At 45.5% G+C, this 25,240-nt stretch overlaps 1 protein-coding gene across 1 annotated transcript in view; it reads right to left on the reverse strand.

The window, feature by feature from the left end:
* LOC127205940 (uncharacterized) overlaps positions 1-23,973 on the reverse strand; it is a 47,228-nt gene extending 23,255 nt beyond the window's left edge. Inside the window, 10 exon segments of the mRNA XM_051165278.1 lie at positions 19,535-19,876; positions 19,879-19,931; positions 19,933-20,168; positions 20,171-20,232; positions 20,235-20,348; positions 20,387-20,534; positions 20,537-22,725; positions 22,728-23,232; positions 23,234-23,620; positions 23,833-23,973. Of these exon segments, the coding sequence (XP_051021235.1) occupies positions 19,535-19,876; positions 19,879-19,931; positions 19,933-20,168; positions 20,171-20,232; positions 20,235-20,348; positions 20,387-20,534; positions 20,537-22,725; positions 22,728-23,232; positions 23,234-23,620; positions 23,833-23,973 (4,177 nt within the window).
* Between the last annotated feature and the right edge of the window lie 1,267 nt (positions 23,974-25,240).

The raw sequence follows: 25,240 nt of genomic DNA on the forward strand, positions 1-25,240 counted from the left end.
GGTGTCTTGAAGGGACTGTGGCTTTGATAAAGCTAAAGGACAGGAAGATGGAGGAGTTTGTGTCAACAGGGTAACAGCAGTTATTTATAATTCTCAACTGTTCTGTTTCAGTCCTGGCTTCCCTCGGTTGTCATGAGCTGTCTTCCGTTGCACCTGTTTCTCTTTCCCCTCCCTCCCTCCCTCCCTCCCTCCCTCCCTCCCTCCCTCCCTTCCTCTCTCTCTCTTCCCCCTCCCTCTCTCTCCCCCTTGCTCTCATCCTCATCTCACGGCTCCCCTCTCATCTCTACTCCTCCCCTTCTCCTTCCAGTTCCTTCTGCGTATGCATGCTAAGGCTGATGCTGGCTAAGCTGGTCCTTGAACTCGCAGAGACCCACCTGCCTCTGTCGCCTGAGTGTTGGAAATTAAAGGCAACAAGCCACCATATCTGCTCTCTTTCTGCTGCTCGGTGATAGCTCCCTGTAGCTTTAATTAACCTTTAAACTCCATGTGTCCTCGCGGTACGTGTGAGGTTCACGTTTCAAAGCCAGGGAAGGATTGAGAGTCAGCAGGCTGAAGAAGCTGTGAGGAGCTGGAGACAGGCACGACATCCTTCAGCGGCCATCACGGGCCCGAGGCACATGCTGGGACACGCGGGCTGCACTCAGGAAGGCAAAGACACATGTAGACCAGGACCAAGGTGCACGAAGGCAAGCACACAGGCCTGCAGATGGGCACACAGACAGGCTGGTGAAGGCCCAGGCAAACGCCCTTGCCCTCAATGCCATATATATATATATATATATATATATATATAAAATTTTGTTTTGTTTTGTTTTGTTTTGTTTTAAGACAGGGTTTCTCTGTGTAGCCTTGGCCATCCTGGACTCACTTTGTAGACCATGCTGGCCTCGAACTCACAGCGATCCACCTGCCTCTGCCTCCCAAGTGCTGGGATTAAAGGCGTGCGCCACCACGCCCGGCTCTCAATGCCTCAATGCCATATTCTTATAAAACCCCTACGAATGTGGCATTTTGCCAAAAGTAGCTAAAGAACAGATTGCATCACTGTTTACTTTTTGGGTTCTCGGATCATCTCGTGCCTACTGTCATTGTGCTGACTCAGACCCCTGGAGAGTCACCGACCTCGGCCATCTGGGACCCTGCCAGGTACCTGTATCGTGCTTGTTGCTTAAGTATAAACTGGCCCATGCTTTGTTTTCTAACTTTACTGAGGATGTAAATAAAGTACCCAAGTGGTTTTTACTGCATTATATTATTGCTGTCTGCTTTTCTTTCTTCTCCCACCCCATCTTTCTATTAGTTCATTGTATGTGGGTCTTCCCTCATAAAACCTCACTCATACCCCATTCTCTTACCTGAAATCATCTAATGGAGTAAGTTAAAAATAACTAAAGAGCTGGGCGTAGTGGTATATTCCTTAAATCCTCGTACTTGGGAGGCAGAGGCAGGTGGATCCCTGTGAGTTTGAGGCCAGCCTGGTCTACACGGAGAGTTCCAGGAAAACCACGGCCACATAAAGAGACTCTGTCTCAAAAATAAATAAATAAAATAAAATAAAGGAAAAATGTAAACAAACATATAAAAAACAGTCCTGTTCTCCCAGGAGGAAGTATCCTCGCCACCTGTCTTCCTCCCTTTCAGATGGTGTTTTCAACAAGTAAAGGTCTTTGCCTGATGGCCTAAGTTTGATCTCTGAGACACACGTGGCAGAGGAGAGACACCACCTCTGCAGGTTGTCCACTGGCTTCCACGGGGCACTGTGGGATGTGTACTCCTGCAACCCCGCCCCCATAAGTAAATAAAACGTAATTTAAAAAATCTAAGTTCTAAAGAGGGGCAACTGTACCACTCTCCCTTAAAATTGTGGTGTTACCAAGGACGTGAAGGAGGGGCTTGAAGCTGATCGTGATTCGGTCCTACCCGCAGGCCTGCTCACTTCCGGTTAGCCACCCCACAGTACTGTTCTCAATACCCTGCTCACTTCCGGTTAGCCACCCCACAGCCCAGTTCCCAATAACCTGCTCACTTCCGGTTAGCCACCCCACAGCACCGGTCCCAATAGCCTGCTCACTTCCGGTTAGCCACCCACGGCACCGTTCCCAATAGCCAAGGTATGGACTCATCCTCAGGTGTCCTTTTACAGAGGAAAAGATGAAGACACTGTGATATATCCACACAATGAAGCTTTACTCAGCCACGAGGGAGACTTAGACACCATCCACAGGAAACGAATGGAACCGGAGACGACACAAAGGAGCGTGAGCCAGGCCCAGAAGACAAATAGTTAAAGGTTTGCTTTCCTACGTGCAACCTGCACGCACACACACACACACACACATAGGGTACGGAACTAGAAATGGAACCGTATTGGAAGAGGAAAGGAACTTTCAGGAAGCGGGTGGGAGAGACAGGGGAAGGTGATAAAGGAATGAATATGATCAATGTACTTGAACAGGAATGCCATTGTGAGGCATGCTATATGTGATGATACGTGCCAATAAATAAAGAACCTAATGTTATCTTTTAGTCTCCACAATGGCTACTTATATCAACCTATGTATTTAACCTAATAGCTTCCCAGCTTCTAGATAAGATTCTTGCAGTGTGCTGACACACTGTGCTAACTACAAACTAGGACTGTGCTAACAAGGGCTGGGGAGGTGGCTTGGTGGGTGAAGTGCTTGACCTGTAAGTGGGGACCTGAGTTTAGTCACCCAGAAGCTATGTAAGAAAAGCCCAGGATGGTGTGGGAGGTGGAGACAGGAGCGTCTCTGCTGCTCACTGAACAGACCGTCCAGCCGAGTCGGCGAGCTCCAAGTTCAGTGAGGGAACCATGTCTCAAACAAAACAAAACAAAAGCAAAAACAAAAATAAAAACAAACCTCAAAACGGGTGAAGAGTGCTTGAGGAAGACACACCTGAGACTGACCTCTGCGACTCCTATAAATTTACATATGTGTGCATATATGTGTTCTCTCTCTCTCAGACACACACACACACACACACACACACACACACACACACACACACACACAAAGTGAGGCATGGAAGCCTAGGAAACAGTTTAGTAAACTAAGACTTGACTTGGTTTGGGTGATACACAGACCTGCCCTTCTAGAACCTAACATGCTCTGCAGCCTAGGAGCCACACCCGCATGCACCGTGCACACACCCGAACACCTAGCAACACCGTAGCAACCAGACCCTCCCCACCTGCCTCAGGTTGCCCACACAAACTCCTCTCCAAACAATGGGATGATGTCTCTTCCCTTTAACAGCCGTCAAACAGACATTTTCTATCCGAATGCACTCCAGTTGTACCTGGGTACAAGGACGGGAGGACCAGTGTGGCCTGAACTAACTTTAGGTCCACGTGCAATAGGGCAAGCCATGCCCTCTGAGTGAAGAGGGGCAGGGTCTCCTGTTCACAATCTTATACCTATGCATGTTTGGGTTTCCATGTGATTGAAAACTCAGGTGCACCGTGGAAAGAGACATGTGCAAGAGGAGAAACGGTTATGTAATTCAAACCTGTCAATCAAAAAGAGAACCGTCCAGGTGTGCCTTTTAGTAACAGCTCCTTTGCTCTTTCTCGACCCCATGAAAGATGCCCCAGGTGTGAACCTGGGACCCTTGAGTGCTCTCTTACTCCTATAGCCTGCTGTCACTCTTATTAGCAGATTTCTGATCCATCCTATCATCTTGGGTTTGAGTACTTTTCTGTCTACTTTGCAGTCTCCAGGTGCTTGTTTCAGTTCTGAAGATGATGTCAAGAACCCAGAAATACCTGGCCAAGACACGGATCCCTGATAACACAACAGCACAATAATACACTGGGGCTGGAGGGATGGCTCAGCAGCAACAAGCACTTCCTGTTCTTCTGGAGGATCCAGGTTCAGTTTCCAGAGCCCATCACTGTGGTCTGCAAATCCATCTCTAGGGCCTCTAATACCGTTTCTCACCTCCATGAGCACCAGGCACCTGTGTGGTGAGTGCATAGACACAGATGCAGGCAAAACACTCAAACCCATAAGAAAAAACAAGCGTAATGAAAGAATAGACGTCCAAACCCTGCAGAAGAAATCACCATCTGAAGACCCCGCCTGTCAGTGGCCTTTTCTCTGTTACTACAGAGGTTCATATTGTTGGGTAGGATGGCATATGCATCTAATCCCAGCACTCGGGAGGTGGAGGCAAGTGTATCTCTGTGAGTTCAAGGCCAGCTCAGACTTCATAGCAATTTCCTGATGAGTTAGGGTTGCACAGTGAGATCCTGTCTGAAAAATTTAAAGGCTCACATAGCTTCTTCCATGGTGGAACACACCATCCAGTATATCTGTGTTCCTAGGCCAGGTCACTCATATTCTTGTCAATAATTAGGTATTTTATTACTTTATTAAAGCAGAGTTGTTTATGTTGGCATTTTTATTTTATTTTTATTTTTTGAGATGGGGTGTCTGTGTGTAGCCCTAGCTGTCCTGGGACTTGTAAAGACCAGACTGGCCTCCAAGTCACAGAGATCCTTCTGACTCCACATGCAGAGGTAACTAAAGGTGTGTGCCACCGTGCTCAGCAACAGTAGGGCTCTGTATGAGCCTTGTGTCTCGCAAATCCGATCCACAGACGGAAACTGAGCACGAGGCCTAGAGAGGTGCACAGATGTTTTACAGAGCCCAGCCCTCCCCACAAAGGAAGGGATTTTCCTTCTGCTCAGCTCTGGGAAGCTCAGTAACTGTGCTGATATAGATAAGAGCTCATACCCTGACTTGATTGTGGAGGGAAGCAAGTGGAAGGGAAGGGCCTACCTGTTGGTACTCTACAGGCCACAGGACACAGAGTATTCTACAGCCTTGAATGCATTTTATAATACCATCTCCAATTCTAGCATTACCCCTCAGGCATCACTTCTTGCTTGTGGGGCAACCAGTCCTGAGCCAACCACTGCGTCCTCCTTCCCTGACAATTTTCCCCGTCATATACAGTCTTGTCCCCTTTTATGTTGCCTTTGCTGGTTCAGTGTCGACACCTTCTTTTGTTAGGGTGTTTTTGTAGCAGGTTTAAGTGTTTAAGAAGGATGGGGATGGAATGGGTCACACGTGGTTAGGGTTAGCTGTTGACTCTGTTTCTTAGCAATTAAACTTTATTATGTAACCCAACTAGCTTATAGAAGAAGGAAAGAGGTTAAAGGGACAAAAGAGTGAACCTTCCGGTAGCCGTACCACGGGACAGATCCTTAGATGTCTCTCTGGCCGGCGTCCTGATCCAGCTTGTCCGCTGCCTCCGCACACTCTCCCTGCAGCCGACTTTGTTATTTTCTCTTTCCCAACTCCTTCAGTCACGTGGGAAGGACCGGCTCCTTCTCCCGGTGAGGGTCCATTAGAAAGACAATAGTCCAGGTGGGGTTCCCAGGTCTGCTTCCTGAATTCCAGACCCAGGATGGCTCCACTCAGTCTGTCACAAGGTATTCATGTGGTACCCCAAGGGTGAAGCCCGCCAAGAGTGCTCCCACCTGTGACAAAGCTTACTCCTTCCCACACATCCCCCTTCTCTTTAAAAAAATTAAGAACTATAAACACACATATACATATATACATAATCATCAGATATCAAGTACATAACCAAGTCCTTTTATACTTGTTAACCTGAGAAAAAATATTCCACTATCCTACCAAAGAGAGTCTTTCTTTTTTTATGAGAAATTGTAATTATCCATCTATAAATGTGTTTTTAATTCTTAAACTAAAGCTTTTAGTAACACCATGGCTATCTAGTCTTCAATCCCATCAGAGACCCAAGAAGGAAAATCTATCTAATAAAGACGTGCTGGCAGGCAACTTTTAAGTTGCATAGGACAGAGAGAGCAGACCACCTGGATAGTTACCGAAGTCTCTCCTTCATTGGGGCAATCAGTCTTCAGCCTTATCGGCCCAAAACATCCAACAAACTGCTTTTTGAAGCAGGAAATTCTGACGGTCTGGTCCATCTAGTCTCTTCAAAGCTGGACAGTCAACTTTCCAGTATCACTGTTGATCATTGCAGCCAGTCAGCCTGTCATCAGCAGTAGAGATAAGAGCATTTTTTCTGTTCAGTGATCATTTTGTCACCTGCTGTCTCTTGAAGCCTCCATCTTCAGTGATTGCAAATGGAGAAGCGGCCAGGAGTGGATGTCTCTCTCTGTCAGGAAGCCCTCATCCTTAAATGCCATATTCTCTGGATCTCTGAAGAGTTTGAAAACCAACTCTATCTATTCCTACAGTTAGCTACTATTCCTTTGGAGACATATACAAGAATTAAACAAACCTGTTCTATGACAAGTAAGTTAGTATCTAGTAGGATTTCTCGTAACTAAATATCAACTTTTATCCCCAATCTTTCTGAACAGTTTTTCCTAAGACATTAGTGGTACATAATAATACATTAAATAAACATTGAATAAATGAACTTAAGTTCTCTAACATACAATATATAATCTTTGTCAACATATAACATAACAAACGTAAGGCAAAAATAAATGACAATATACAATTTAAATTTTATAAATGAAGCAAAAGTTGAAGTCTTAAATTTCCATCAATCAAAAGTCTTAAGTTTTCTTTAATCTACAATACCAATGTAAGATTTTTGAAGTTAGTAGATTCAATAATCTACTTTAAGTCTACAATCATGTGTCCTCCCTTCCTTCCCCCCTTTCCCTTAATATTAAAAGGGATAGAAAGTAAGAGAGAAAGAAAGATAGAAGAAAGAAACTTCCAAATGAACGTTTATTAATTATAACTAACCCCGTTAGGCAAAGATGAGTATTAGTAACCCACCAAAAACACCTATTCCACCTATTGGGAATGGGGGCGTCGTGTTCTCAAAATTACTTTATGTTGTTTCGGAGAAAACTCTTTTTCGGGTACCCTAGAAAAATAATATATTGGCCAAGTGTTGGAAAAGCTAGGTGTTTTTGTCCAGTCCTTTTGGGATCGATCCTTTTGGCTAGCTGATTTATTGTTAATATACACGTAAATTTGGGAAGAAGCAGTAGTGCCAGTGGCAGAAGTTCGATCTTTATAATTGTCCTGTTTTTTGCTCTGAAAGTAAGCAGACTTTTGAAATCATTAATACGGATGTTAGTACATGTATAATTTTTCAAGGAAACATCAGTTGAGGCACCTTGCTCAAGATGCCAGAGGCATGCTTTTGAGGTTAAATCACCACACGCTGCCTGTTTTGTCTACAGCCTTGTCCTGTTTTTTGTAAATACAGGGCTCTACTTGCATATACACCAACAGGACAGAAGAGGGCATTAGTTCTCCAAGCTGTAAGAAACAATGTCAAGTTGTTAAGGACCAGGTAGCTCTTAAGACTCACTTGTTATACAGTCAGATCTAATCTTTATAAGTTTAGTTGGTAGCCATATTTTTTCATTTCCCGTGGAAACATACGCATACCCACGACCCCATTTCAAAACTACTGCAGGTTTTCATTTCATACTTGACAAGTCCTTGTTTATATTGGTTGTCCCTACTCTTTAGTTTTTTCTATCACCTAATGTCTCTCCGCAGCTGACGTCCCTTCATCATTCACATTAAGAAAATTTAGAGTCAACAAAGCATTATTTAATCGGTCCCGGGGTGTCTTTACCCTTCCCTTTTGTTTAATAAGCATTTTTTTAAGGTACGATTATCTCTTTCCACAACTGTTGTCCTGTGGGGTTGTGAGGTATACCAGTAACATGTTTTATATTTAATACATAAAGAAGTTTTCATCTTAAGGACACATATGCAGGAGCATTGTCAGTCTTAATTTGTGCAGGTATTTCCATAAATGCCATTATTTTCAGCAAATGAGTAATCACACAGTCAGCCCTTTCAGAACTTAAGGCAGTTGCCCACTGAAAACCTGAATATGTATCAATGGTATGATGCACATACCTCATTTTCCCAAATTCTGTAAAATGAAACACATCCATCTGTCAAATTTTGTTCCTTTTGTTACCTCTAGGGTTAATTCCCGCAGGTTAAGGTAGTTGACTATATAAGGAACATGTAGGACACTTATTAATTATTTTCTGGCTTGTTGCCAAGTGATAGAGAATCTTTTTTTTAACCCCTTACCATTGACATGATGTTTTTCATGAAATTTTGAGGCTTTGAATACATTACCTATTAATATTTGTCGATCTCTTTATTTCCTTGTGCAATGGGCCTGGTAAACCTGTATGGGATCGAATATGAGAAATATACAAGGGATAATTTTTGCTTCTCATGACCTATTGTAGTTCTATAAATAAGGTAGTCAATTTTGTGTTATCAGGAGTAAATTTAGCAGTTTCTATATGTAAAACAACTCTTTCAGCATATTGAGAGTCAGTAATTATTTTAAAAGATTCAGGAAAATCTAACAATACCATAAGGATTGCATATAATTCTGATTTTTGAACTGAGGTAAATGGGCTTTTAATCACCTTGGTCATTTTTTTCAGACTTATAACCAACCATACCTGATTATTTGCATCAGTGAAAAAGGTGGGTGCCCCTGAGATTGGTGACCTCTTTACAATACGTGGAAGGATCCAATTAGTTCTTTTTATAAACTGTATACGTTTGCTTTTTGGGTATCTATTGTTAATGTCTCCCAAATAGTTGCTACAAATTTTTTGCCAATCTTCATTAATTATCCATAAAGACATAATCTCAGAATCAGTAAGAGGCACTACAATTTTCGTCGGGTCCATCCCTGACAGTTGGCGCAATCTTATTCTTTCTTTTGTAATCAATTCAGAAATTTTCTCTATGTATGTTTTTAATTTTTTGTTCTGTTTATTTGCCAGAAATATCTATTTTATGATCTTGTCTTCTCTTTGTATAAAGAAGCCCAGTTGGAGAATGTTTCGAAGGCAAAAATAACCAGAATGCAACCAAGTTCAGGATCGATTCTATCACATATGCCTTTGGAAGTTTTTGCTCCACCAGAATTAACTCCTTTTCTGCCTCAGCAGTCAGACATCTAGGACTGTTTAAATCCGAATCCCTTGTAAAGTTTGGAACAAGTTACTTAGCTCATAGGTAGCTAACCCAATTGTAGGCCTTAACCAGTTAATATCTCCCAATAATCTTTGAAAGTCATTAAGAGTTTGTAATTGATCTATACGGATCTGTACCTTTTGTGGTCGAATTTTTTGTTCACTTATTTTATAGCCTAAATAGGTAATTGAATTTTTTCTTTGTATTTTTTCCACAGCAATCTGTAATCTCCAGCATGGTAGAATTTTTTGTGCTTTCTGAAACATTTTTTTTACAACACTAGGATCAGAATCAGCTAGCAGAATATCATCCATGTAATGGTATATGATAGATTGAGGAAACTGCTTACGAATTATTTCTAAAGGTTGTTGCACAAAATATTGGCATAAAGTTGGGCTATTTAACATTCCTGTGGAAGTACCTTCCAATGATATCTCTTCATTGGAGAATTACTGTTCAGAGTAGGTACTGAGAAAGCAAACCTTTCCTGTCTTTCTCATGTAAAGGTATGGTGAAAAAACAATCTTTTAAATCAATTGTAATTATATGCCAAGACCTAGGTAGCAAGGAAGGCAAAGGAATTTCAGGTTGAAGTGAACCCATGGGTTGAATCACCTTGTTTATGGCCCTCAAATCTGTTATCATTTTCCATCCACCTGATTTCTTTCTTACCACAAACACAGGGGAATTCCAGGGACTGCATGATTCTTCGATGTGTTGAGCCTCCAGCTGCTCTTTCACTAGACCTTGAAGCACCTGTAACTTTTCTTTTGTTAAGGGCCACTGCTCCTGCCATACAGGTCTGTTTGAAATCCATTTTAGGGGCAAGGTGTTTGGTATCTCAGCAGTGGCCCCTCTTAAAAAATTTGACACTCTAAACCTGAAGAGTTCTGAGGTTGGAAAATGGGCATAGCTTGTGGTCGTCCCTGATCACTTACATGAATCTCTTCCCCAGAAGCGTGTGCTAGTTCACCCATAGTTTCAACTTTGTTTATCTCGGTATTTGCAGGAATAGTAATCTGAGTACCCCATTGCTGTAAGAGGTCTCTTCCCCATAGATTTATGGGAATGTCAGCCACATAGGGTTTCAGCCTCCCTATCTGCCCGTCTGGTCCCACACACTCAAGCCACTGTACACTTTGTTTTATTTGAGATAGCTTACCAATTCCTACAATTTCTGTATAAACCTTTTTAAGTGGCCAATTTTAGTTCAAGACTTCTGGCAAATGATGGAGACATCGGCTCTGCTGTCTACCAAGCCTTTTATTTTAACACCATTTAATTGTACAATTAACTTAGGTCTCTGATCATTAATTACTGTTTACCAGAACACCCGGGTCCCTGTGCTTCTGAATGCACCAGTCCTTTCCACTGGAGCGGCTTTGCCCTTAATGTAAGGAAACAGTAGGAGTTGAGCAATTCTATCCCCGGCATTGATTTTCATCTCCTTTTTCACACATGCCATGATTTTTATTTCTTCTTTAGAATCTCTGTCTATAATACCGGGATGCACAATAAAACCATGAGAAGTCAGCCCACTTCTTCCAGAACCATTCCTACTGTGCCTGAAGGCAAAGGTCCGAAAACACCAGTATTTAATTTGTAACATTCAACCTGGGGAGATAGGGTAAGAGACATATTTGAAGCCAGATTCAAGGCTGCACTGCCTTCAGTAGCATGCATTAGATCACTAACACTCAGTTCCCGTTTTCCTGCGGGTTTGTCACTTCCTGACTGGCCAAAGGAATTTGGCTGGCATTGCTTATGGGGGCCCGAGCCGATGGCCCCCTCCTGCCGTTTCCCGTCGGCAAGATATTGCCTTGCACATCTCTCTTAGATTGACAATCCCGAGACCAATGTTTCCCTTTTCCACAGGGACTACAGTACCCTGGGAGTCTTGGCAACCTCATTACCATCATAACCAGAACTCCTTGTTTCTCTCCTATGAGTTACGTTTTCTCCTGGGTTATTGCGCCTTTATCTCTACAGTTTCTTTGCACATGACCAATTTTACCACAATTGAAGCACCTGAGTATTAGGATATCTGGGCTCTCTGGCTAAAGCTTGTCCCACAATATTATTTTGATACTCCTGAGAGTTGATATTAACTGTCTCCTTTACCCAGTCATCTAGTGGAGCGCCTCTTTCCTTTAATGGTCTAAGCACCCTCTTACAGTCAGTATTTGCATTCTCATAAGCCATGATAAGTTTTAATGCCTGTTTGTTGTCAGAATCTGGCATCACCTTATCCATAGCAGATCCTAACCTCTGTAAGAATTCTGTAAAGGGCTCCAAGGGTCCTTGGAACACTTTAGTAAAGGGAATAGTTGTTTTCCCAGGTTCCTCTACCAGCTCCCAAGCTCTCAAGGCTGCCTTACGACATTGTTCAATCACCCTATCTTCAGCTTGAATTTGTTTTCTAATGTTAGTATATTGTCCTTCACCAAGCAATTGATCTCTATTAATATTTATTTCCTGTGTCGTATTTTCCTGTTCTATTTTTATAGCCTCTGTTCGCCACCATGATAACCACTGTAATTGTTGTACTGTTTCCAATACCGCTGAAACTAAATTTTTCCAATCTTGGGGAACAAGTCTATTTTGTGTGGCCCAGCTATTTAACATTTGTTTAACGAATGTAGAGTGTATACCATATTTGACGACGGATTCCTTAAAATGTTTTAAATCTATCATGTCTACAGGACGCCAGGCTATTTCATCATAACCCTCAGCACCATTTTGCTCAGGCACATGTCTTACAGTGACTGGAAAAGCTGAAGGTGTCTGGGCTACTGTGGAGGTATCCTCCACTGGGACATTTACTTCCAAAGACCTTTTGGTCGGTTTGGCTTCCTTTGTCTCTGGTTTCTGACCTTCTCCATCCTTTTTAACCACAGGTGCCTTCTGCTTTTCCAGCCCTTCCAGTCTTTTAGGTATTTTGCCCGTTTGTTCAGTCAAATCAGTAATTCTTTCCAAAAGGATAGAGCTTATTGACTCTTCTGGTTTTTTTCTGGCTTTCCGGTCTATTTCCTGTCCTTCATCACGACCAATTACCAAAAATTCTTTCTGCTTTCCCATCCCTTCATTTTCTTTCCTCAGCCTTTCGATCTGTCCAGTCAAATCTGCAATCTTTTCCAAAAGGCTAGAACTTACTGCCCCTTCCGGCTTTTCTATGTCATTAGCCTTTCTTCTAATCCTTCTAAACATGAAATATTGTAATAAAAGGACAATGAAAAAAACAGAGAATTCCCTCTAAGTATAATGCAGGAAAAAGTTTTGCAACAGCAGTTGCAACTTTGTGATACCCTGAAACAGCATTTCTATACCTTCGAATACTGACTCTTCCTCCATACCCTTAGGGACTGTGGAACCCATCGGGCCCCACGTTGGGCACCAGATGTTGACTCTGTTTCTTAGCAATTAAACTTTATTATGCAACCCAACTAGCTTATACAAGAAGGAATATGGTTAAAGGGACAAAAGAGTGAACCTTCCGGTAGCTGTTCCATGGAACGGATCCTTAGGTGTCTCTCTGGCCGGCGTCCTGATCCAGCTTGTCCGCCGCCCCCGCACGCTCTCCCTGCAGCCGACTTTGTTATTCTCTCTTTCCCCAACTCCTTCAGTCACGTGGGAAGGACCGGCTCCTTCTCCCGGTGAGGGTCCATTAGAAAGACAATAGTCAAGTTGGGTTTCCCAGGTCTGCCTCCTGAATTCCAGACCCAGGATAGCTCCACTCAGTCTGTCACAAGGTATTCATGGGGTGCCCCAAGGGTAAAGCCCGCCAAGACTGCTCCCTCCTGTGACAAAGCTTACTCCTTGCCACAGTGATGGATGTTTTCAGTCAAATAACGGCACTGGCTCACTGGTGAAGGTGTACGGCTATTGGCCAGGAATAGGATCTCAGCTGGAAGTAATTCCCTGTGTGAAATGTCTAAGGACCCAGTGGCCCTCAACAGAGAAACCTTACAGACTCAAGAAACTATATGGGCTTATTTCATGTGTTGCTTGTTGTATTCGATACTTTCCTGTTGCTGAGATACAACACCATGACAAAAAGGAACTTGGAGAGCCAGGCAGTGGTGGCACATGTCTTAAACCCAGATATCCTACTGCTTCTGCTGAAATTAGAGGCCATCTTGGTCTACAGAGAGAGCTCCAGGACAGCCAGGGCTACACACAAAAACCATCTAACAACAAACAAAGAAACAAACAAAACCCTTGGGGAAGAGAGTTGTCAGGCAGTGGGTTCAGAAGGATAGGCTTCACAGTGGGAATGGCAAAGCGACAGCAGGGCAGCAGAAACAGGAAACTGGCTGACCACATCATCATCCACATACAAAAGGAAGGGAGGAGAAAAAGAGAAAGAGTGGAGACACAAGAGAGAGAGAGAGAGAGAGAGAGAGAGAGAGAGAGAGAGAGAGAGAGAGAACCGGAAGTGGAATTAGGGTGTAATAATCTCAACGCTGGCTCTCAGTGAAGTACTTCCTCTAGCCAGGAACCTTGGGAGGAAGGCTTCATAACTTTCCCCAACAGCACTGCCATCTTGGGTCCAAGTGTTTAAATCCACCAGCCTTAGGGGAACAGTCTCACTCAAACCCCACAATTGTGTTCAGGTGGTCCCACCTTATGGAAGCCAACGGAATGCTGAGAGAGGCACAGGGTGTCCCCAGTGGCAAAGAACCCCAACACAGTCTTAAGTACAACCTCGTTACTTCTTATAATGTATTTATTCCATACTATGCATATGAATGTCTTGTCTGTATGCACATGTGTGCCCGTGGAAGTCAGAAGGCAGCTTCTGATTCCCTGGAGCTAGAGTTACGAGGGCATGTCAGCCACCATGTGGGTTCCAGAGCTGAGCACTGGTCCTCTACAAGAGCAAGATCATCCAGGCCTCTTGGCTGAAGAGTCATCTCTCCAGCCTTCTCATTCGGTATTTACTGATGTCTCATCTAGTCTAACATTATCTCATGGTACAGGAAGAGCCTAAGAAGTGTCTGGAGTCTATGTGAGAACCACAGCGGTAAAGAGAGGTTGTTTCTTATGACAGAAACTGTGGTTAAAGAAGGCAAATAGCTGCCATAAGACAGTAAGTAGACACAAAAAACAGGCAGCCTTTGCTTCCCTTCTCTCTCTCTGTCTCTCTCTCTCTGTCTTCCTCCCTTCCTTTTCTCTTTCTTTTTTTCTTGAGGCAGGATCTCTCTACATAACCTTGGCTGTCTTGGAACTCACTCTGTAGACCAGGCTGGCCTCAAACTCACAGAGATCCACCTGCCTCTACCTTCTGAGTTCTGGTTCTAAAAGCATGTACCACTATACTTGGGTCTAGCATTTATTTTGAAGAGCTTGTATTTTTATTTAAGAAGAGCATAACATCCTTGTACAATCATATCCTTTGTTGTAATTCTAAAATCATGAAATCTACAGCTCTAAAAATCATTAAATATTTTTATTACAGTTATAGGAAGAGCAGATGTGCTCCAACACAATGTTTCTTGTGCAAAACAAAACAAAATTAAAAAAAAAATTTCAAGATCTAATTCTGCAGAGGAAGTGAAGCTTGTCCACTGGGGTCCTCGTAGCCTTTGGGACTTCCTTACATCGAGAGCCATTGCTGACTCTAGGGACCCACTTCCAACAGACCCAGAAACTATTTGTGCCTTTGCAGTGCAGATAATCCCTATCAGGAGGGGTCTCAGTTCAGAGCACAATACATTAAGCACATCCCTGCCAGCCTCCTTCGCTCACTGAAGCTGGACGCTGGAAGCATGAGCAGAGCACAGAAGAAAAAGACAGCCCGCAGGTCAGAGGGAAAGGCCAGAGCTAAAAGTACAACACCAGAGTTGGTTTTAGGATTTTTTTCCCCCTCTGACTTAAGTTTAACTCAGCCTGAAAGCGTGACCTAGACGTTAGCATAAGCAGAGAGTGTCTAGTAGAAGCCCCGTAATAACTCTCATTCAGAAATCTTCCATCACAATGGCCTGGCACTAATCAAGAAATTTCTATTTAGAGGAGCTGAGGTCCCTAGAGGATAGGGTGAACCCCCATAGCATCCCCCTGCTGTTGGGGGAAATCGTAGAATGGGATAAACAAAACACTGGCTTTCTCTTACTGTAGGACCAGGAAAGAAGAGTTGCCAAAGATAGACAGTGGGGCGATTTCAGCTCGAGAAGGAAATTTGGAAGTTGTTTATGTCCCTCCAGAGTGCACAACATGGGGCCAATGCTGCTCCCGTGGACTGGCTCTGCGAACCAGGTGGATCCGTGGTAGGGAGAACTGAGCAGGCGGTGAACGGCTGGTTAAGGGAAACCAACCGCTGATGAACAACTAGTTAGAGTAACTAGCTGTTAAGGAGAAGTTGAGGAACAGAGGAAAAAGAAATACTAGACCCAGGCAAATGCAGTACAAACTGAAGGTTTTAAAGCCAGGAGAACTTTATTTTCTGTCTCTCTGTCTCTGTCTTGCTTGCTGTCTGACTTCTTGCTGTTCTCTTTGGGCCAACCCCAATATTTCATTTAAAGTGAAGTTCAGTTTTTTCATTACAGATTACACCATGATTTTTCTCATATTTAATAATCAATAGGGCATTCAAAAATCAGCAAAGAGAACAATCTAACAAGGAAATACAAAAAGTTCTGTATATCCTACAAAAAGCATACAGCAAAAATCAATCAATTTCCAAGCAATGGTCAATATAACCTGATTATTATTTCTTAAACAATACTTGGGAAAGTTTTCATAAATTTCCCCAGCTAAAGCCATTGTGTTTACAAGATTGTCATAGCAACATAGTTTGAGCTAAATGTTCTCCAATAAGAAAAAAAAAATCTTGACTTACTCCCTGTTCCAAACCAACAGGTGTGCTTCCAAGCCTAGGCTAATTGCCAAGGGGTCCCCTATTGTAAAATATCTGTAAAGCATGACATTCCAAGCACACTCTAAAGAAACATTTCTACAGGTAACAGTATCTAGCCAGGTACTGTTATACCAAGGTCTTGACTTCCTTTCATGCAGTTTCTGCTTGGGTGCTCACAGTCAGAGCAAAAAAACTCTATCATTGTCTCAAGCCTTTGGCCAGATGCCCTCTTTCAACATTCTTTGTGGAAAAAAGTTTTCCTGGTATGAATTTCTTTAAGGTTGATAAATAAAGGGAAAAGACAGTTTTAGGAGAAAAGGAAGATTTTTAGACAAAATCACACCTGGACCATATATAATATTTAAGTGCAGTGGTGATCAGCCAGAGATCTTTGGAACTTTGTCAAGCAAAGCCGCTACAATTTGTCCTCATGTCTGTGACAGCCAACACTCAAGAGTGTACACAGTCTCTTTTCTGTGGAAACAGTGCTGTCCAAATCCCACACTGGACACTTGGTGGTGAATACGTGTGAAGGACTTGAATAGTGTTGCAAGGCTTTGAAAACTGACCTGACAACTCAATAAAGGTCATTTAGAACTTAGAGTCTGAATTCAACTCTATCTATTGTGTGCTACAGCTAAAACATCAACCTCATCAGTAAGACTTAAGTAAGACTTGAAGGCCCATAGGATAAAATTTGAGATGGCTGGGATCAAGTCAGCTTATGAAAAACAAGAAAAGTCTCTAGTAGAAAAACATAAATGACAAAAATGCCAAGATTAGCCAAATACTGAAATATTTAAGAGAAAGTTAAAGTAAATGAAACAAAAGGAAAAAATAAAGAAAATTCCTGTAAAGAACTAGGTTTAGCTGGGTATGGTGGCAGTACGTACCTTTAATCCACTGGGGAACCAGAGGCAGGTGATGCTGTGGGAGTTTGAGGCCAGCCTGGTCTACTTAGTGAGTTTGGGACAGACAGGGCTACATAGTGAATCTTGCCTCAAAACTTTTTTTGTTTTTTTCAAAACTTCCCAATTTGGAGAAAAATACAAACATACCAATTTAAGAATCCCCAAATACATGGGTCTGGAATAAATGCAAAGAGCTTTTTACCCAGACCCATAATGACCAAAGTGATGGAAAACAGAGAAGCAGGAAAAGTTTTGAAAGCAACCAGAACAAAAAGTAACATATTCATGAGGCAGAATAAAAGCTCAGTGATGATAGACTCTCATGAGAAACCATGGCAACCGGAAGACAACGGAACAGCGCTTTTCAAATGCTGAAATAATTACCAAGACCGAATTCTGTAATTACTGAAATATTCCTCAGAATGACGGTAAAAGGAAGACATCTGAGAAAAATGAAGGAAAATGAAGAATCTGTCATTGGAAGACCTTGTCTGTGAAAACTGCTTAAGAGAGAAATAGCACCAGGAGGACTTAGAGCACAATGCAGGGAAGAACAGGACGGACCGAGTTAGAAAGCAATAGTGTGTAAGTGCTAGTCCAGTCCTGTAGCCTCTAGCCGGAAGAGCGAAAAGGTTTGGCCCGGCAAGCCTTCTCTCAAGTGAAAGAAATTCTGGATTATAAATGTCTGACGTGGAGCTGGAGAGATGGCCTAGAGGTCAAGAGCACTGGCCGCTCTTGGTGAGGACCCAGGTTCAGTCCCCCGCACCCACATGGCAGCTCACAATCCTTGTAAATCCACTTCCAGGGACCCCATGCACTGCCCTCTTCTGGCCTCTGTGGGCACCTGTATGTACATGGTGCATGTACAGGCAAGCAAGTAAGCACACATATACAGAATTTTTTAAAAAAAAAATCTGATTTAATTGCAGGTTACATGATAAGGTAAATCTGGTTCAAAATCCATGAAAGGTGCTCAGGGAGTTAAGCCTCCCTTTAATGGACAAGGCTTCCCCAGCCCCTCTAGGCCCTTCTTTGATCTGGCTACCCAATACAGGCTGGTGCCTGCAGGTGGGTGAGTTCTGCTGGCTCTTTGCTGACTGGGACTAGAAATCCCCATTCACGAATAGCCCGACGACAAACCTCCTCTGATTAGACCTGTACCAGGCTTGGCTTCACAAGGAACAGCCAGCCACCTCCCCCCTCCCCCACCTCTCCAACCCCCTCAACCCCCCAACCCCGCCCCACACACATACATCCCAGCGTGCTGTCTTCAAACCACATCTCAGGGAACATGTGTGTCTCGTGCTCTAGCACCGAGATATCTAAAAAAAAAATATTTTTTTATTTTTGACTATAAATCATGGAAGAAAGGCACAGATGAATTTCCAGGCTACAAAAGAGGCCCCTGGGGAATTTTGGTGCAAGTTCAGCTTGTCAGTCAAGAGCTCTGTTTCAGGTGGTGACTGTGGGAAGGAGTAAGCTTTGTCACAGGTGGGAGCAGTTTTGGCAGGCTTTACCCTTGGGGCACCCCATGAATACCTTGTGACAGACTGAGTGGAGCCATCCTGGGTCTGGAATTCAGGAAGCAGACCTGGGAACCCCACCTGGACTATTGTCTTTCTAATGGACCCTCACCGGGAGAAGGAGCCGGTCCTTCCCACGTGACTGAGGGAGTTGGGGAAGAGAGAATAACAAAGTCGGCTGCAGGGAGAGCGTGCGGGGGCAGCGGACAAGCTGGATCAGCACGCAGGCCAGAGAGACACCTAAGGATCCGTCCCGTGGAACGGCTACCGGAAGGTTCACTCTTTTGTCCCTTTAACCTTTTTCCTTCTTGTATAAGCTAGTTGGGTTGCATAATAAAGTTTAATTGCTAAGAAACAGAGTCAGCAGGTGACAAGCGTTAGCGTCATTCAGGTAGGTGGCATTTAAAAACTTCCTGCCTTGGGGAAACTGGGAGCAGCCTTTGAAACATTCGAAACACTCCGGACAAATATCTTTTTAGTAGATCTGGAAGTCTCAAAACAAGCTTCTTTAGTGGGAAGTCATTAGTTTCTGAATTCTTAAAACAAAACAAAACAAGACACCCAACAACAACATAATGAAAGACCCCCACTCAATTAGGTGGTCTATCAGTGGAGACCCTCCCAGAGACCAGCGAGACCAGACGATCGGCTGCAACAGCAAGAGGCTTTATTGGATACACAGGTACCCGGGGCGTCCAAGTCAACGCAGGACTGGCACGCCCTCGAGCTGGGGAATTGGTCTTTTACAGGGTCAGGAGAGCAAAAAGCGTGCGAGAAGCATAGTTACAGGGTTCTGATTGGGTGATTCAAATGAGGCTAGATTCATCCGGGTTCAAGTCCTGGTCATGGCTGTTTTTCGGTACCAGGAAATTGGGAGGGGGAGTGGGTGGTTATCTTGGGACATCAGGGGCCTTAGGCAATACCAGGTGGCCGACCACCCACAGATATCCTGTTTGGCAAAACATCTTGTTTTTCTCCCCTGCCCTGTCTTGCTTCACTGCCCCGTTCCCTCCCTCTTGGGGGAGGGGGGTTGAACCCTGCACTTGGTTCAGCCTTGCAAAATGGTGTTACTGCTGCTAAACTATTAATGGTGGTTTGGGGTCTTTCATTCCCCCATTTTCTTTTGTACTCGAATGGAATCTTTCATTCGATTAGGTGTTCTTCAGCCTGTTTTAATTGCTGATACTGTTGTGTGAGGACCAACGCTTGCACCACGGATATCCTGTCTTTTACAAATTGGACCAATCGGTTTAATATGCAAGGCCCGAAGAGCAGTATTAGGATGATGACTATGAGGGGTCCCATAATGGTGGAGATCAGGGTAGTGAGCCAGGGGGAGGAGGGTCACCCAGTCTCTAGTGCCAGTTGCAAGCGTTAATTTGGTTAAAGTCTCCTTAATGGTTCTATTCATTCGCTCTACCTGACCTGAACTTTGGGGCCTGTAGGCACAATGAAGCTTCCAATTAATCCCCAATAATGTGGCCACCTGCTGACTTACCTGGGAGATGAAGGTGGGCCCATTATCGGACCCCACAACCTGGGGCATACCGTACCTGGGGAAGATTTCTTCTAGGTCACAATCTTGGCAGTTTCATGTTTAGTGGGGTAGGCCTCTACCCATCCCGAAAAGGTCCACGAAGACTAGTAGGTATTTATACCCATACATGCCAGGTTTTATTTCTGTGAAGTCTACCTCCCAATGAGTCCCTGGCCGGTGTCCTCTCGGCCGCACTCCGGGGTTAGCCGTTGATTTGCTGAGGTTGACCATGGCGCAAGCTCGGCAGGAAGCTGTAGCATCTTGGAGCGCCTGTTTCTTACCTAGCAGGAACAACCCAGTCTCCTCTCTCTCCAGCAAAGTTTTCATCTTCTTAAATGAGTCATTTTATGAAGAAAGTCAATCAAGTAAGCTGTTTCCTTGCAGGGCACTGCCACTTATCACCCACCAGCCATCGCTTGCCCACAGGGAAAGCCCCCATTTTCTTTAGCATTTCTAAGTCTTTTTCAGTGTACACCCAATCTTCGCCCTCTAATGGCTCTTTGGCAATGGCTCTTCAGGAACTGCATGTTCGGCCAGGACTTGAATACCAGAGATAGGGGGCGTCAGTCCCATCGCCGCTGACCGGGTGGTTTGGTCAGCCATTCTATTTCCCTTTGCCTCAGGGCTATCTTCTGTCTGGTGTCCGGGGCAATGCATGATGCTGAGCTGTTGTGGGAGGAACAAGGCTCGTAGGAGGGGGCTAATATTTCTCCCTTGTTCTTAATTTCTTTCCCCTCTGATGTGAGGAGACCCCTCCGACGATATATCTCCCCGTGAATGTGGGCGGTGGCAAAGGCGTAGCGGCTGTCGGTGTAAACATTTAGCTTTTTACCTTTTGCCAGTTGGAGCGCTTTGGTCAAGGCAATAAGCTCGGCTCTCTGGGCTGAGGTACCTGGTGGGAGGGCGGTGGCCCAGATGACGTCTGCCGTTGTAGTGACTGCAGCTCCTGCTCTCCGTTCTCCATTTAAGACGAAGCTGCTCCCGTCCGTATACCAGGTATGGTCTGCCCCTGGAATGGGCTGATCAGTCAGATCGGGCCTGGTCCCGTGGGCCTCTGCAAGAATCTGAAGACAGTCATGTCCTTCTGGCTTCCCCGGAAGGGGAAGCAGAGAGGCCGGGTTTAAAGTCACAATGGGGCCGAACTGAATTCGATCTGTGTCCAGTAGCAGAGCCTGGTAGTGGGTCATTCGGGCATTTGAGAGCCACCTGTCTGGGGGCTGCTTAACCAGGGCCTCTACCGCATGAGGTGCCAAGATCGTGATTGGCTGTCCCATCGTGAGTTTACCTGAGTCTTTGACAAGGACGGCAATGGCTGCCACCATTCGTAGGCAAGGTGGCCAGCCCGAAGCAACAGGGTCTAACTTTTTCGATAGGTAGGCTATCGGCCGTTTCCAAGGCCCAAGCCGCTGGGTCAGCACTCCTTTAGCGAACCCTTTCTTTTCATCTACAAACAGCTCGAAGGGTTTGGTCAAATCCGGTAACCCAAGTGCGGGGGCCGACAACAAAGCCTTCTTTATGGTATCAAAGGCTTGTTGCTGCTCTTCAGTCCAGGCAAACAAAACTCCCTGCTTTGTCAGAGGGTATAAAGGGGCAGCCATCTCAGCGAACCCTGGGATCCAGAGGCGACAGAAGCCTGCGGTGCCTAGGAACTCCCGAAGCTGTCTGGGACTCTTGGGTGCAGGAATCTGGAGAATAGTCTGTTTTCTAGCCTCTGTCAGCCACCTCTGTCCATCTTTAATCTGGTACCCCAGGTAAGTCACTTGTTGCTGACAGATTTGGGCCTTTTTGGCGGAGGCTCGGTAACCCCGCTCGCCAAGAGTCTCTAACAAGGCGGCTGTTCCTTTTTGACAGCCTTGCTCAGTCTCTGAGGCTAGTAGTAAATCATCTACATACTGCAAGAGGATTAGTTCAGGGTATTGTACCCTGAAATCGACCAGGTCCCGATGCAATGCCTCATCAAACAAGGTAGGGCTATTTTTAAACCCCTGAGGGAGCCTAGTCCAGGTCAGTTGTCCCGAAATTTCCAGGTCAGCATCCCTCCATTCAAAGGCGAATATCAGCTGGCTCTCTGGGTGCAACCTCAAGCAGAAGAATGCATCTTTCAAATCCAACACCGTATACCAGAGGTGAGTGGGTGATAACCCGGTCAACAAGTTATAAGGATTAGGGACAGTCGGGTGTATGTCTTCTACCCGTTTATTAACCTCACGCAAGTCCTGCACTGGGCGGTAATCTCCAGTGCCCGGCTTCTTAACCGGGAGAAGAGGAGTATTCCAGGGGGACTGGCAGGGCACCAATATTCCTTGATCTAGAAGTCTCTTTATATGGGGTCTAATTCCCTGGTAGGCTTCCTGTGACATGGGGTATTGTTTGACTGAGACCGGAGAGGCAGTGGCCTTAAGTTGAATCACCAGAGGGGTCTGGCGCAGCGCCAGACCCATTCCTCCTGTCTCCGCCCATGTCAATGGGAACCTTTGGAGCCACTCATCTGAGGCTGGGGTCTGTCTGTCATTTTCATGGAGCCGGTATTCCTCCTCGAGATTCAGGACTAACACATGGAGGGGCCTCCCCTGAGGTCCGGTTACTCGAGCCCTGGGGCCATCAAAATAAATCTGTGCTTTTAACTTAGTCAGAAGATCCCTTCCTAATAACGGATAGGGGCAATCAGGAACATGTAGAAAAGAATGAGTCACCTTACCGGATGCCAAATTTACTTGCCGCTCTATTGTCCATCGATACCTCTTTCCTCCAGTGGCTCCCTGTACCCAGGCGCATTTGTTCGAGAGCGGGCCCGGTTGGGTGGTCAGGACCGAGTGCTGAGCCCCGGTGTCCACCAAAAAGGTGACGGGCTGCCCCCCCACGGTGAGGGTTATCCTGGGTTCAGGGGGGGCTCCTGACCCTGACTACCCTAGTCATCATTCAGGTTTAACAGGGAGGTCCGAGGTTCTGCCTGTCTACTCTTCGGGTTCTTGGGGCACTCTCGGGCCCAATGTCCTTTTTCCTTGCAATAGGCACATTGGTCTTTATCCAGACGGGGCCCCCGGCGTCTTCCCTGGTCCTGTCTGTCCTGTCGCTGCCCTGTCACTACGGTGGCCAAAATCTTACTGATCTCCCTATTCCTCTTCCTGTCTCTAGCATTCTCCCTCTCCTCTGATTCCTTTCTGAGCCTCTCATCTCTTTCTTCTGGAGTCTCTCTCTTATTGAAAATCTTCTCGGCTTCTTTCAGCAGGTCTTGCAGAGAACTTTCACGTAATCCTTCTAACCTTTCTAATTTCTTTCTAATGTCTGGAGCCGACTGCCAAATAAAGGACATGGCCAGGTTAGTGGCCTGAGTGGGGTCTTCCGGGTCATATGGGGTATAAACCCGGAAAGCCTCTTTTAGTCTTTCTAAAAAAGGCAGAGGGAGTCTCTTCTGACTTTTGTGTGACTAACTTAACCTGTGCCAAATTAGTAGGGCGCCTTGCTGCCCCATGGAGACCCGCCATAAGCAACTGGCGATAGAGTCGTAGGTGGTTCTTACCCTCCTCCGTGGCGAAGTCCCAATCCGGTCTTTCTAGGGGAAAAGCACTATTAATCTCATTCGGCAGTTGTGTAGGCTGTCCGTTCGCCCCCAACACATTTTTGCGGGCCTCTAAAATCACCCGCTGTTTCTCCTCTGTGGTCAGGAGCACCTGGAGGAGTTGCTGGCAGTCATCCCAAGTGGGCTGATGGGTCACTAAAATAGACTCAATTAAGGCTGTTAATTTGGAGGGATCTTTAGAAAATGAGGGGTTATTGTTTTCCTGGAGGGAGTCATAGGAGGGGGCAAAGGAGGGACGGATGGGCCGCCCGAGACAAAGGGTTTGACCCAGGGAGGAGGGTCCCTGGCCAGCTCTTCCCAAGTAATGATATATGGGACCTGGTCTGGGTGACCGTGGGGTCCCGGATCCATCACTTTGGATTTAACCTGCAAAATAAGGGGAAGATGAAAAGAGCCGTCCCGCGGCCAACCCACACCGAAGGTGGGCCATTCAGATGAACAGAAGGTTTCCCACTTTCCCTTTCGGACTTCCACCGAAAGGTTGTGGGCGATCGTCCGTACGTCCTTCCAATGGTCCAGAGTCAAACTCAAAGGTGTCGTCACAGTCTGTCCCATTGTCTCAGTCACACAAAGAACAATTAGAACACAGAAAATGACGAGAACGAAACTAAGACACACAAGCCGCGCGGCCCGACTGCGGCGCCAAAGCGAAAGTAAGAAACCAAGCGGAGACCTTGAGGAGGGTCTGGATCCCTCGTCTCCCAAGTGGAGAACGCTCGGCTCCAAAGAGCCCCGTGTCTCCTTACAAATGGGTCCCGAGGGACCCTTCCAAATGCCCTAGAGACGTCTCCCTAGGGCTGTGGAAGAGAAGTCCGAGCCCGTCAGCTCCTTCTAGCTTCCACCAAATACAAATCGACTCAGCTGAATCGTACAAGACACAAAACACTCTGACAGAAACAAAGACACTACACAGACACGGCCGGCACTCACCTCCCGAAGTTGGGTCGGTGGTCCCTGGGCGGGGGTCTCCGATCCCGGGCGAGCCCCCAAATGAAAGACCCCCACTCAATTAGGTGGTCTATCAGTGGAGACCCTCCCAGAGACCAGCGAGACCAGACGATCGGCTGCAACAGCAAGAGGCTTTATTGGATACACAGGTACCCGGGGCGTCCAAGTCAACGCAGGACTGGCGCGCCCTCGAGCTGGGGAATTGGTCTTTTATAGGGTCAGGAGAGCAAAAAGCGCGCGAGAAGCATAGTTACAGGGTTCTGATTGGGTGATTCAAATGAGGCTAGATTCATCCGGGTTCAAGTCCTGGTCATGGCTGTTTTTCGGTACCAGGAAATTGGGAGGGGGAGTGGGTGGTTATCTTGGGACATCAGGGGCCTTAGGCAATACCAGGTGGCCGACCACCCACAGATATCCTGTTTGGCAAAACATCTTGTTTTTCTCTCCTGCCCTGTCTTGCTTCACTGCCCCGTTCCCTCCCTCTTGGGGGAGGGGGGTTGAACCCTGCACTTGGTTCAGCCTTGCAAAATGGTGTTACTGCTGCTAAACTATTAATGGTGGTTTGGGGTCTTTCAATAAAAGGTAGCAGTTCGCTGACATCTTGGGCTCAGTAGTATATTCTGATTCACTTAAAAGGTCAGGAAAGCTGAGGCAGGAGAATGCTTGTCTGAGAGCTCAAGGACAGCCTGAGCCATACAGTGAGACCCTGCCTCAAACAACAAACAAAACAACCACCTTGTGATTGTTGATCTTTGCTGGTAGCTGGGTGGGGTCTAGGATCAAAAGATGTGCCTCATTCTGCGTTGGAATTTCCTGTAAAGATGGACCACGCCTATGGGCATCTCGGTCTCCATAGGGGTCCCCTAGTAAGGGG

This window comes from Acomys russatus, chromosome 2, assembly GCF_903995435.1.
Source record: "Acomys russatus chromosome 2, mAcoRus1.1, whole genome shotgun sequence".
Lineage (NCBI taxonomy): Eukaryota > Metazoa > Chordata > Mammalia > Rodentia > Muridae > Acomys > Acomys russatus.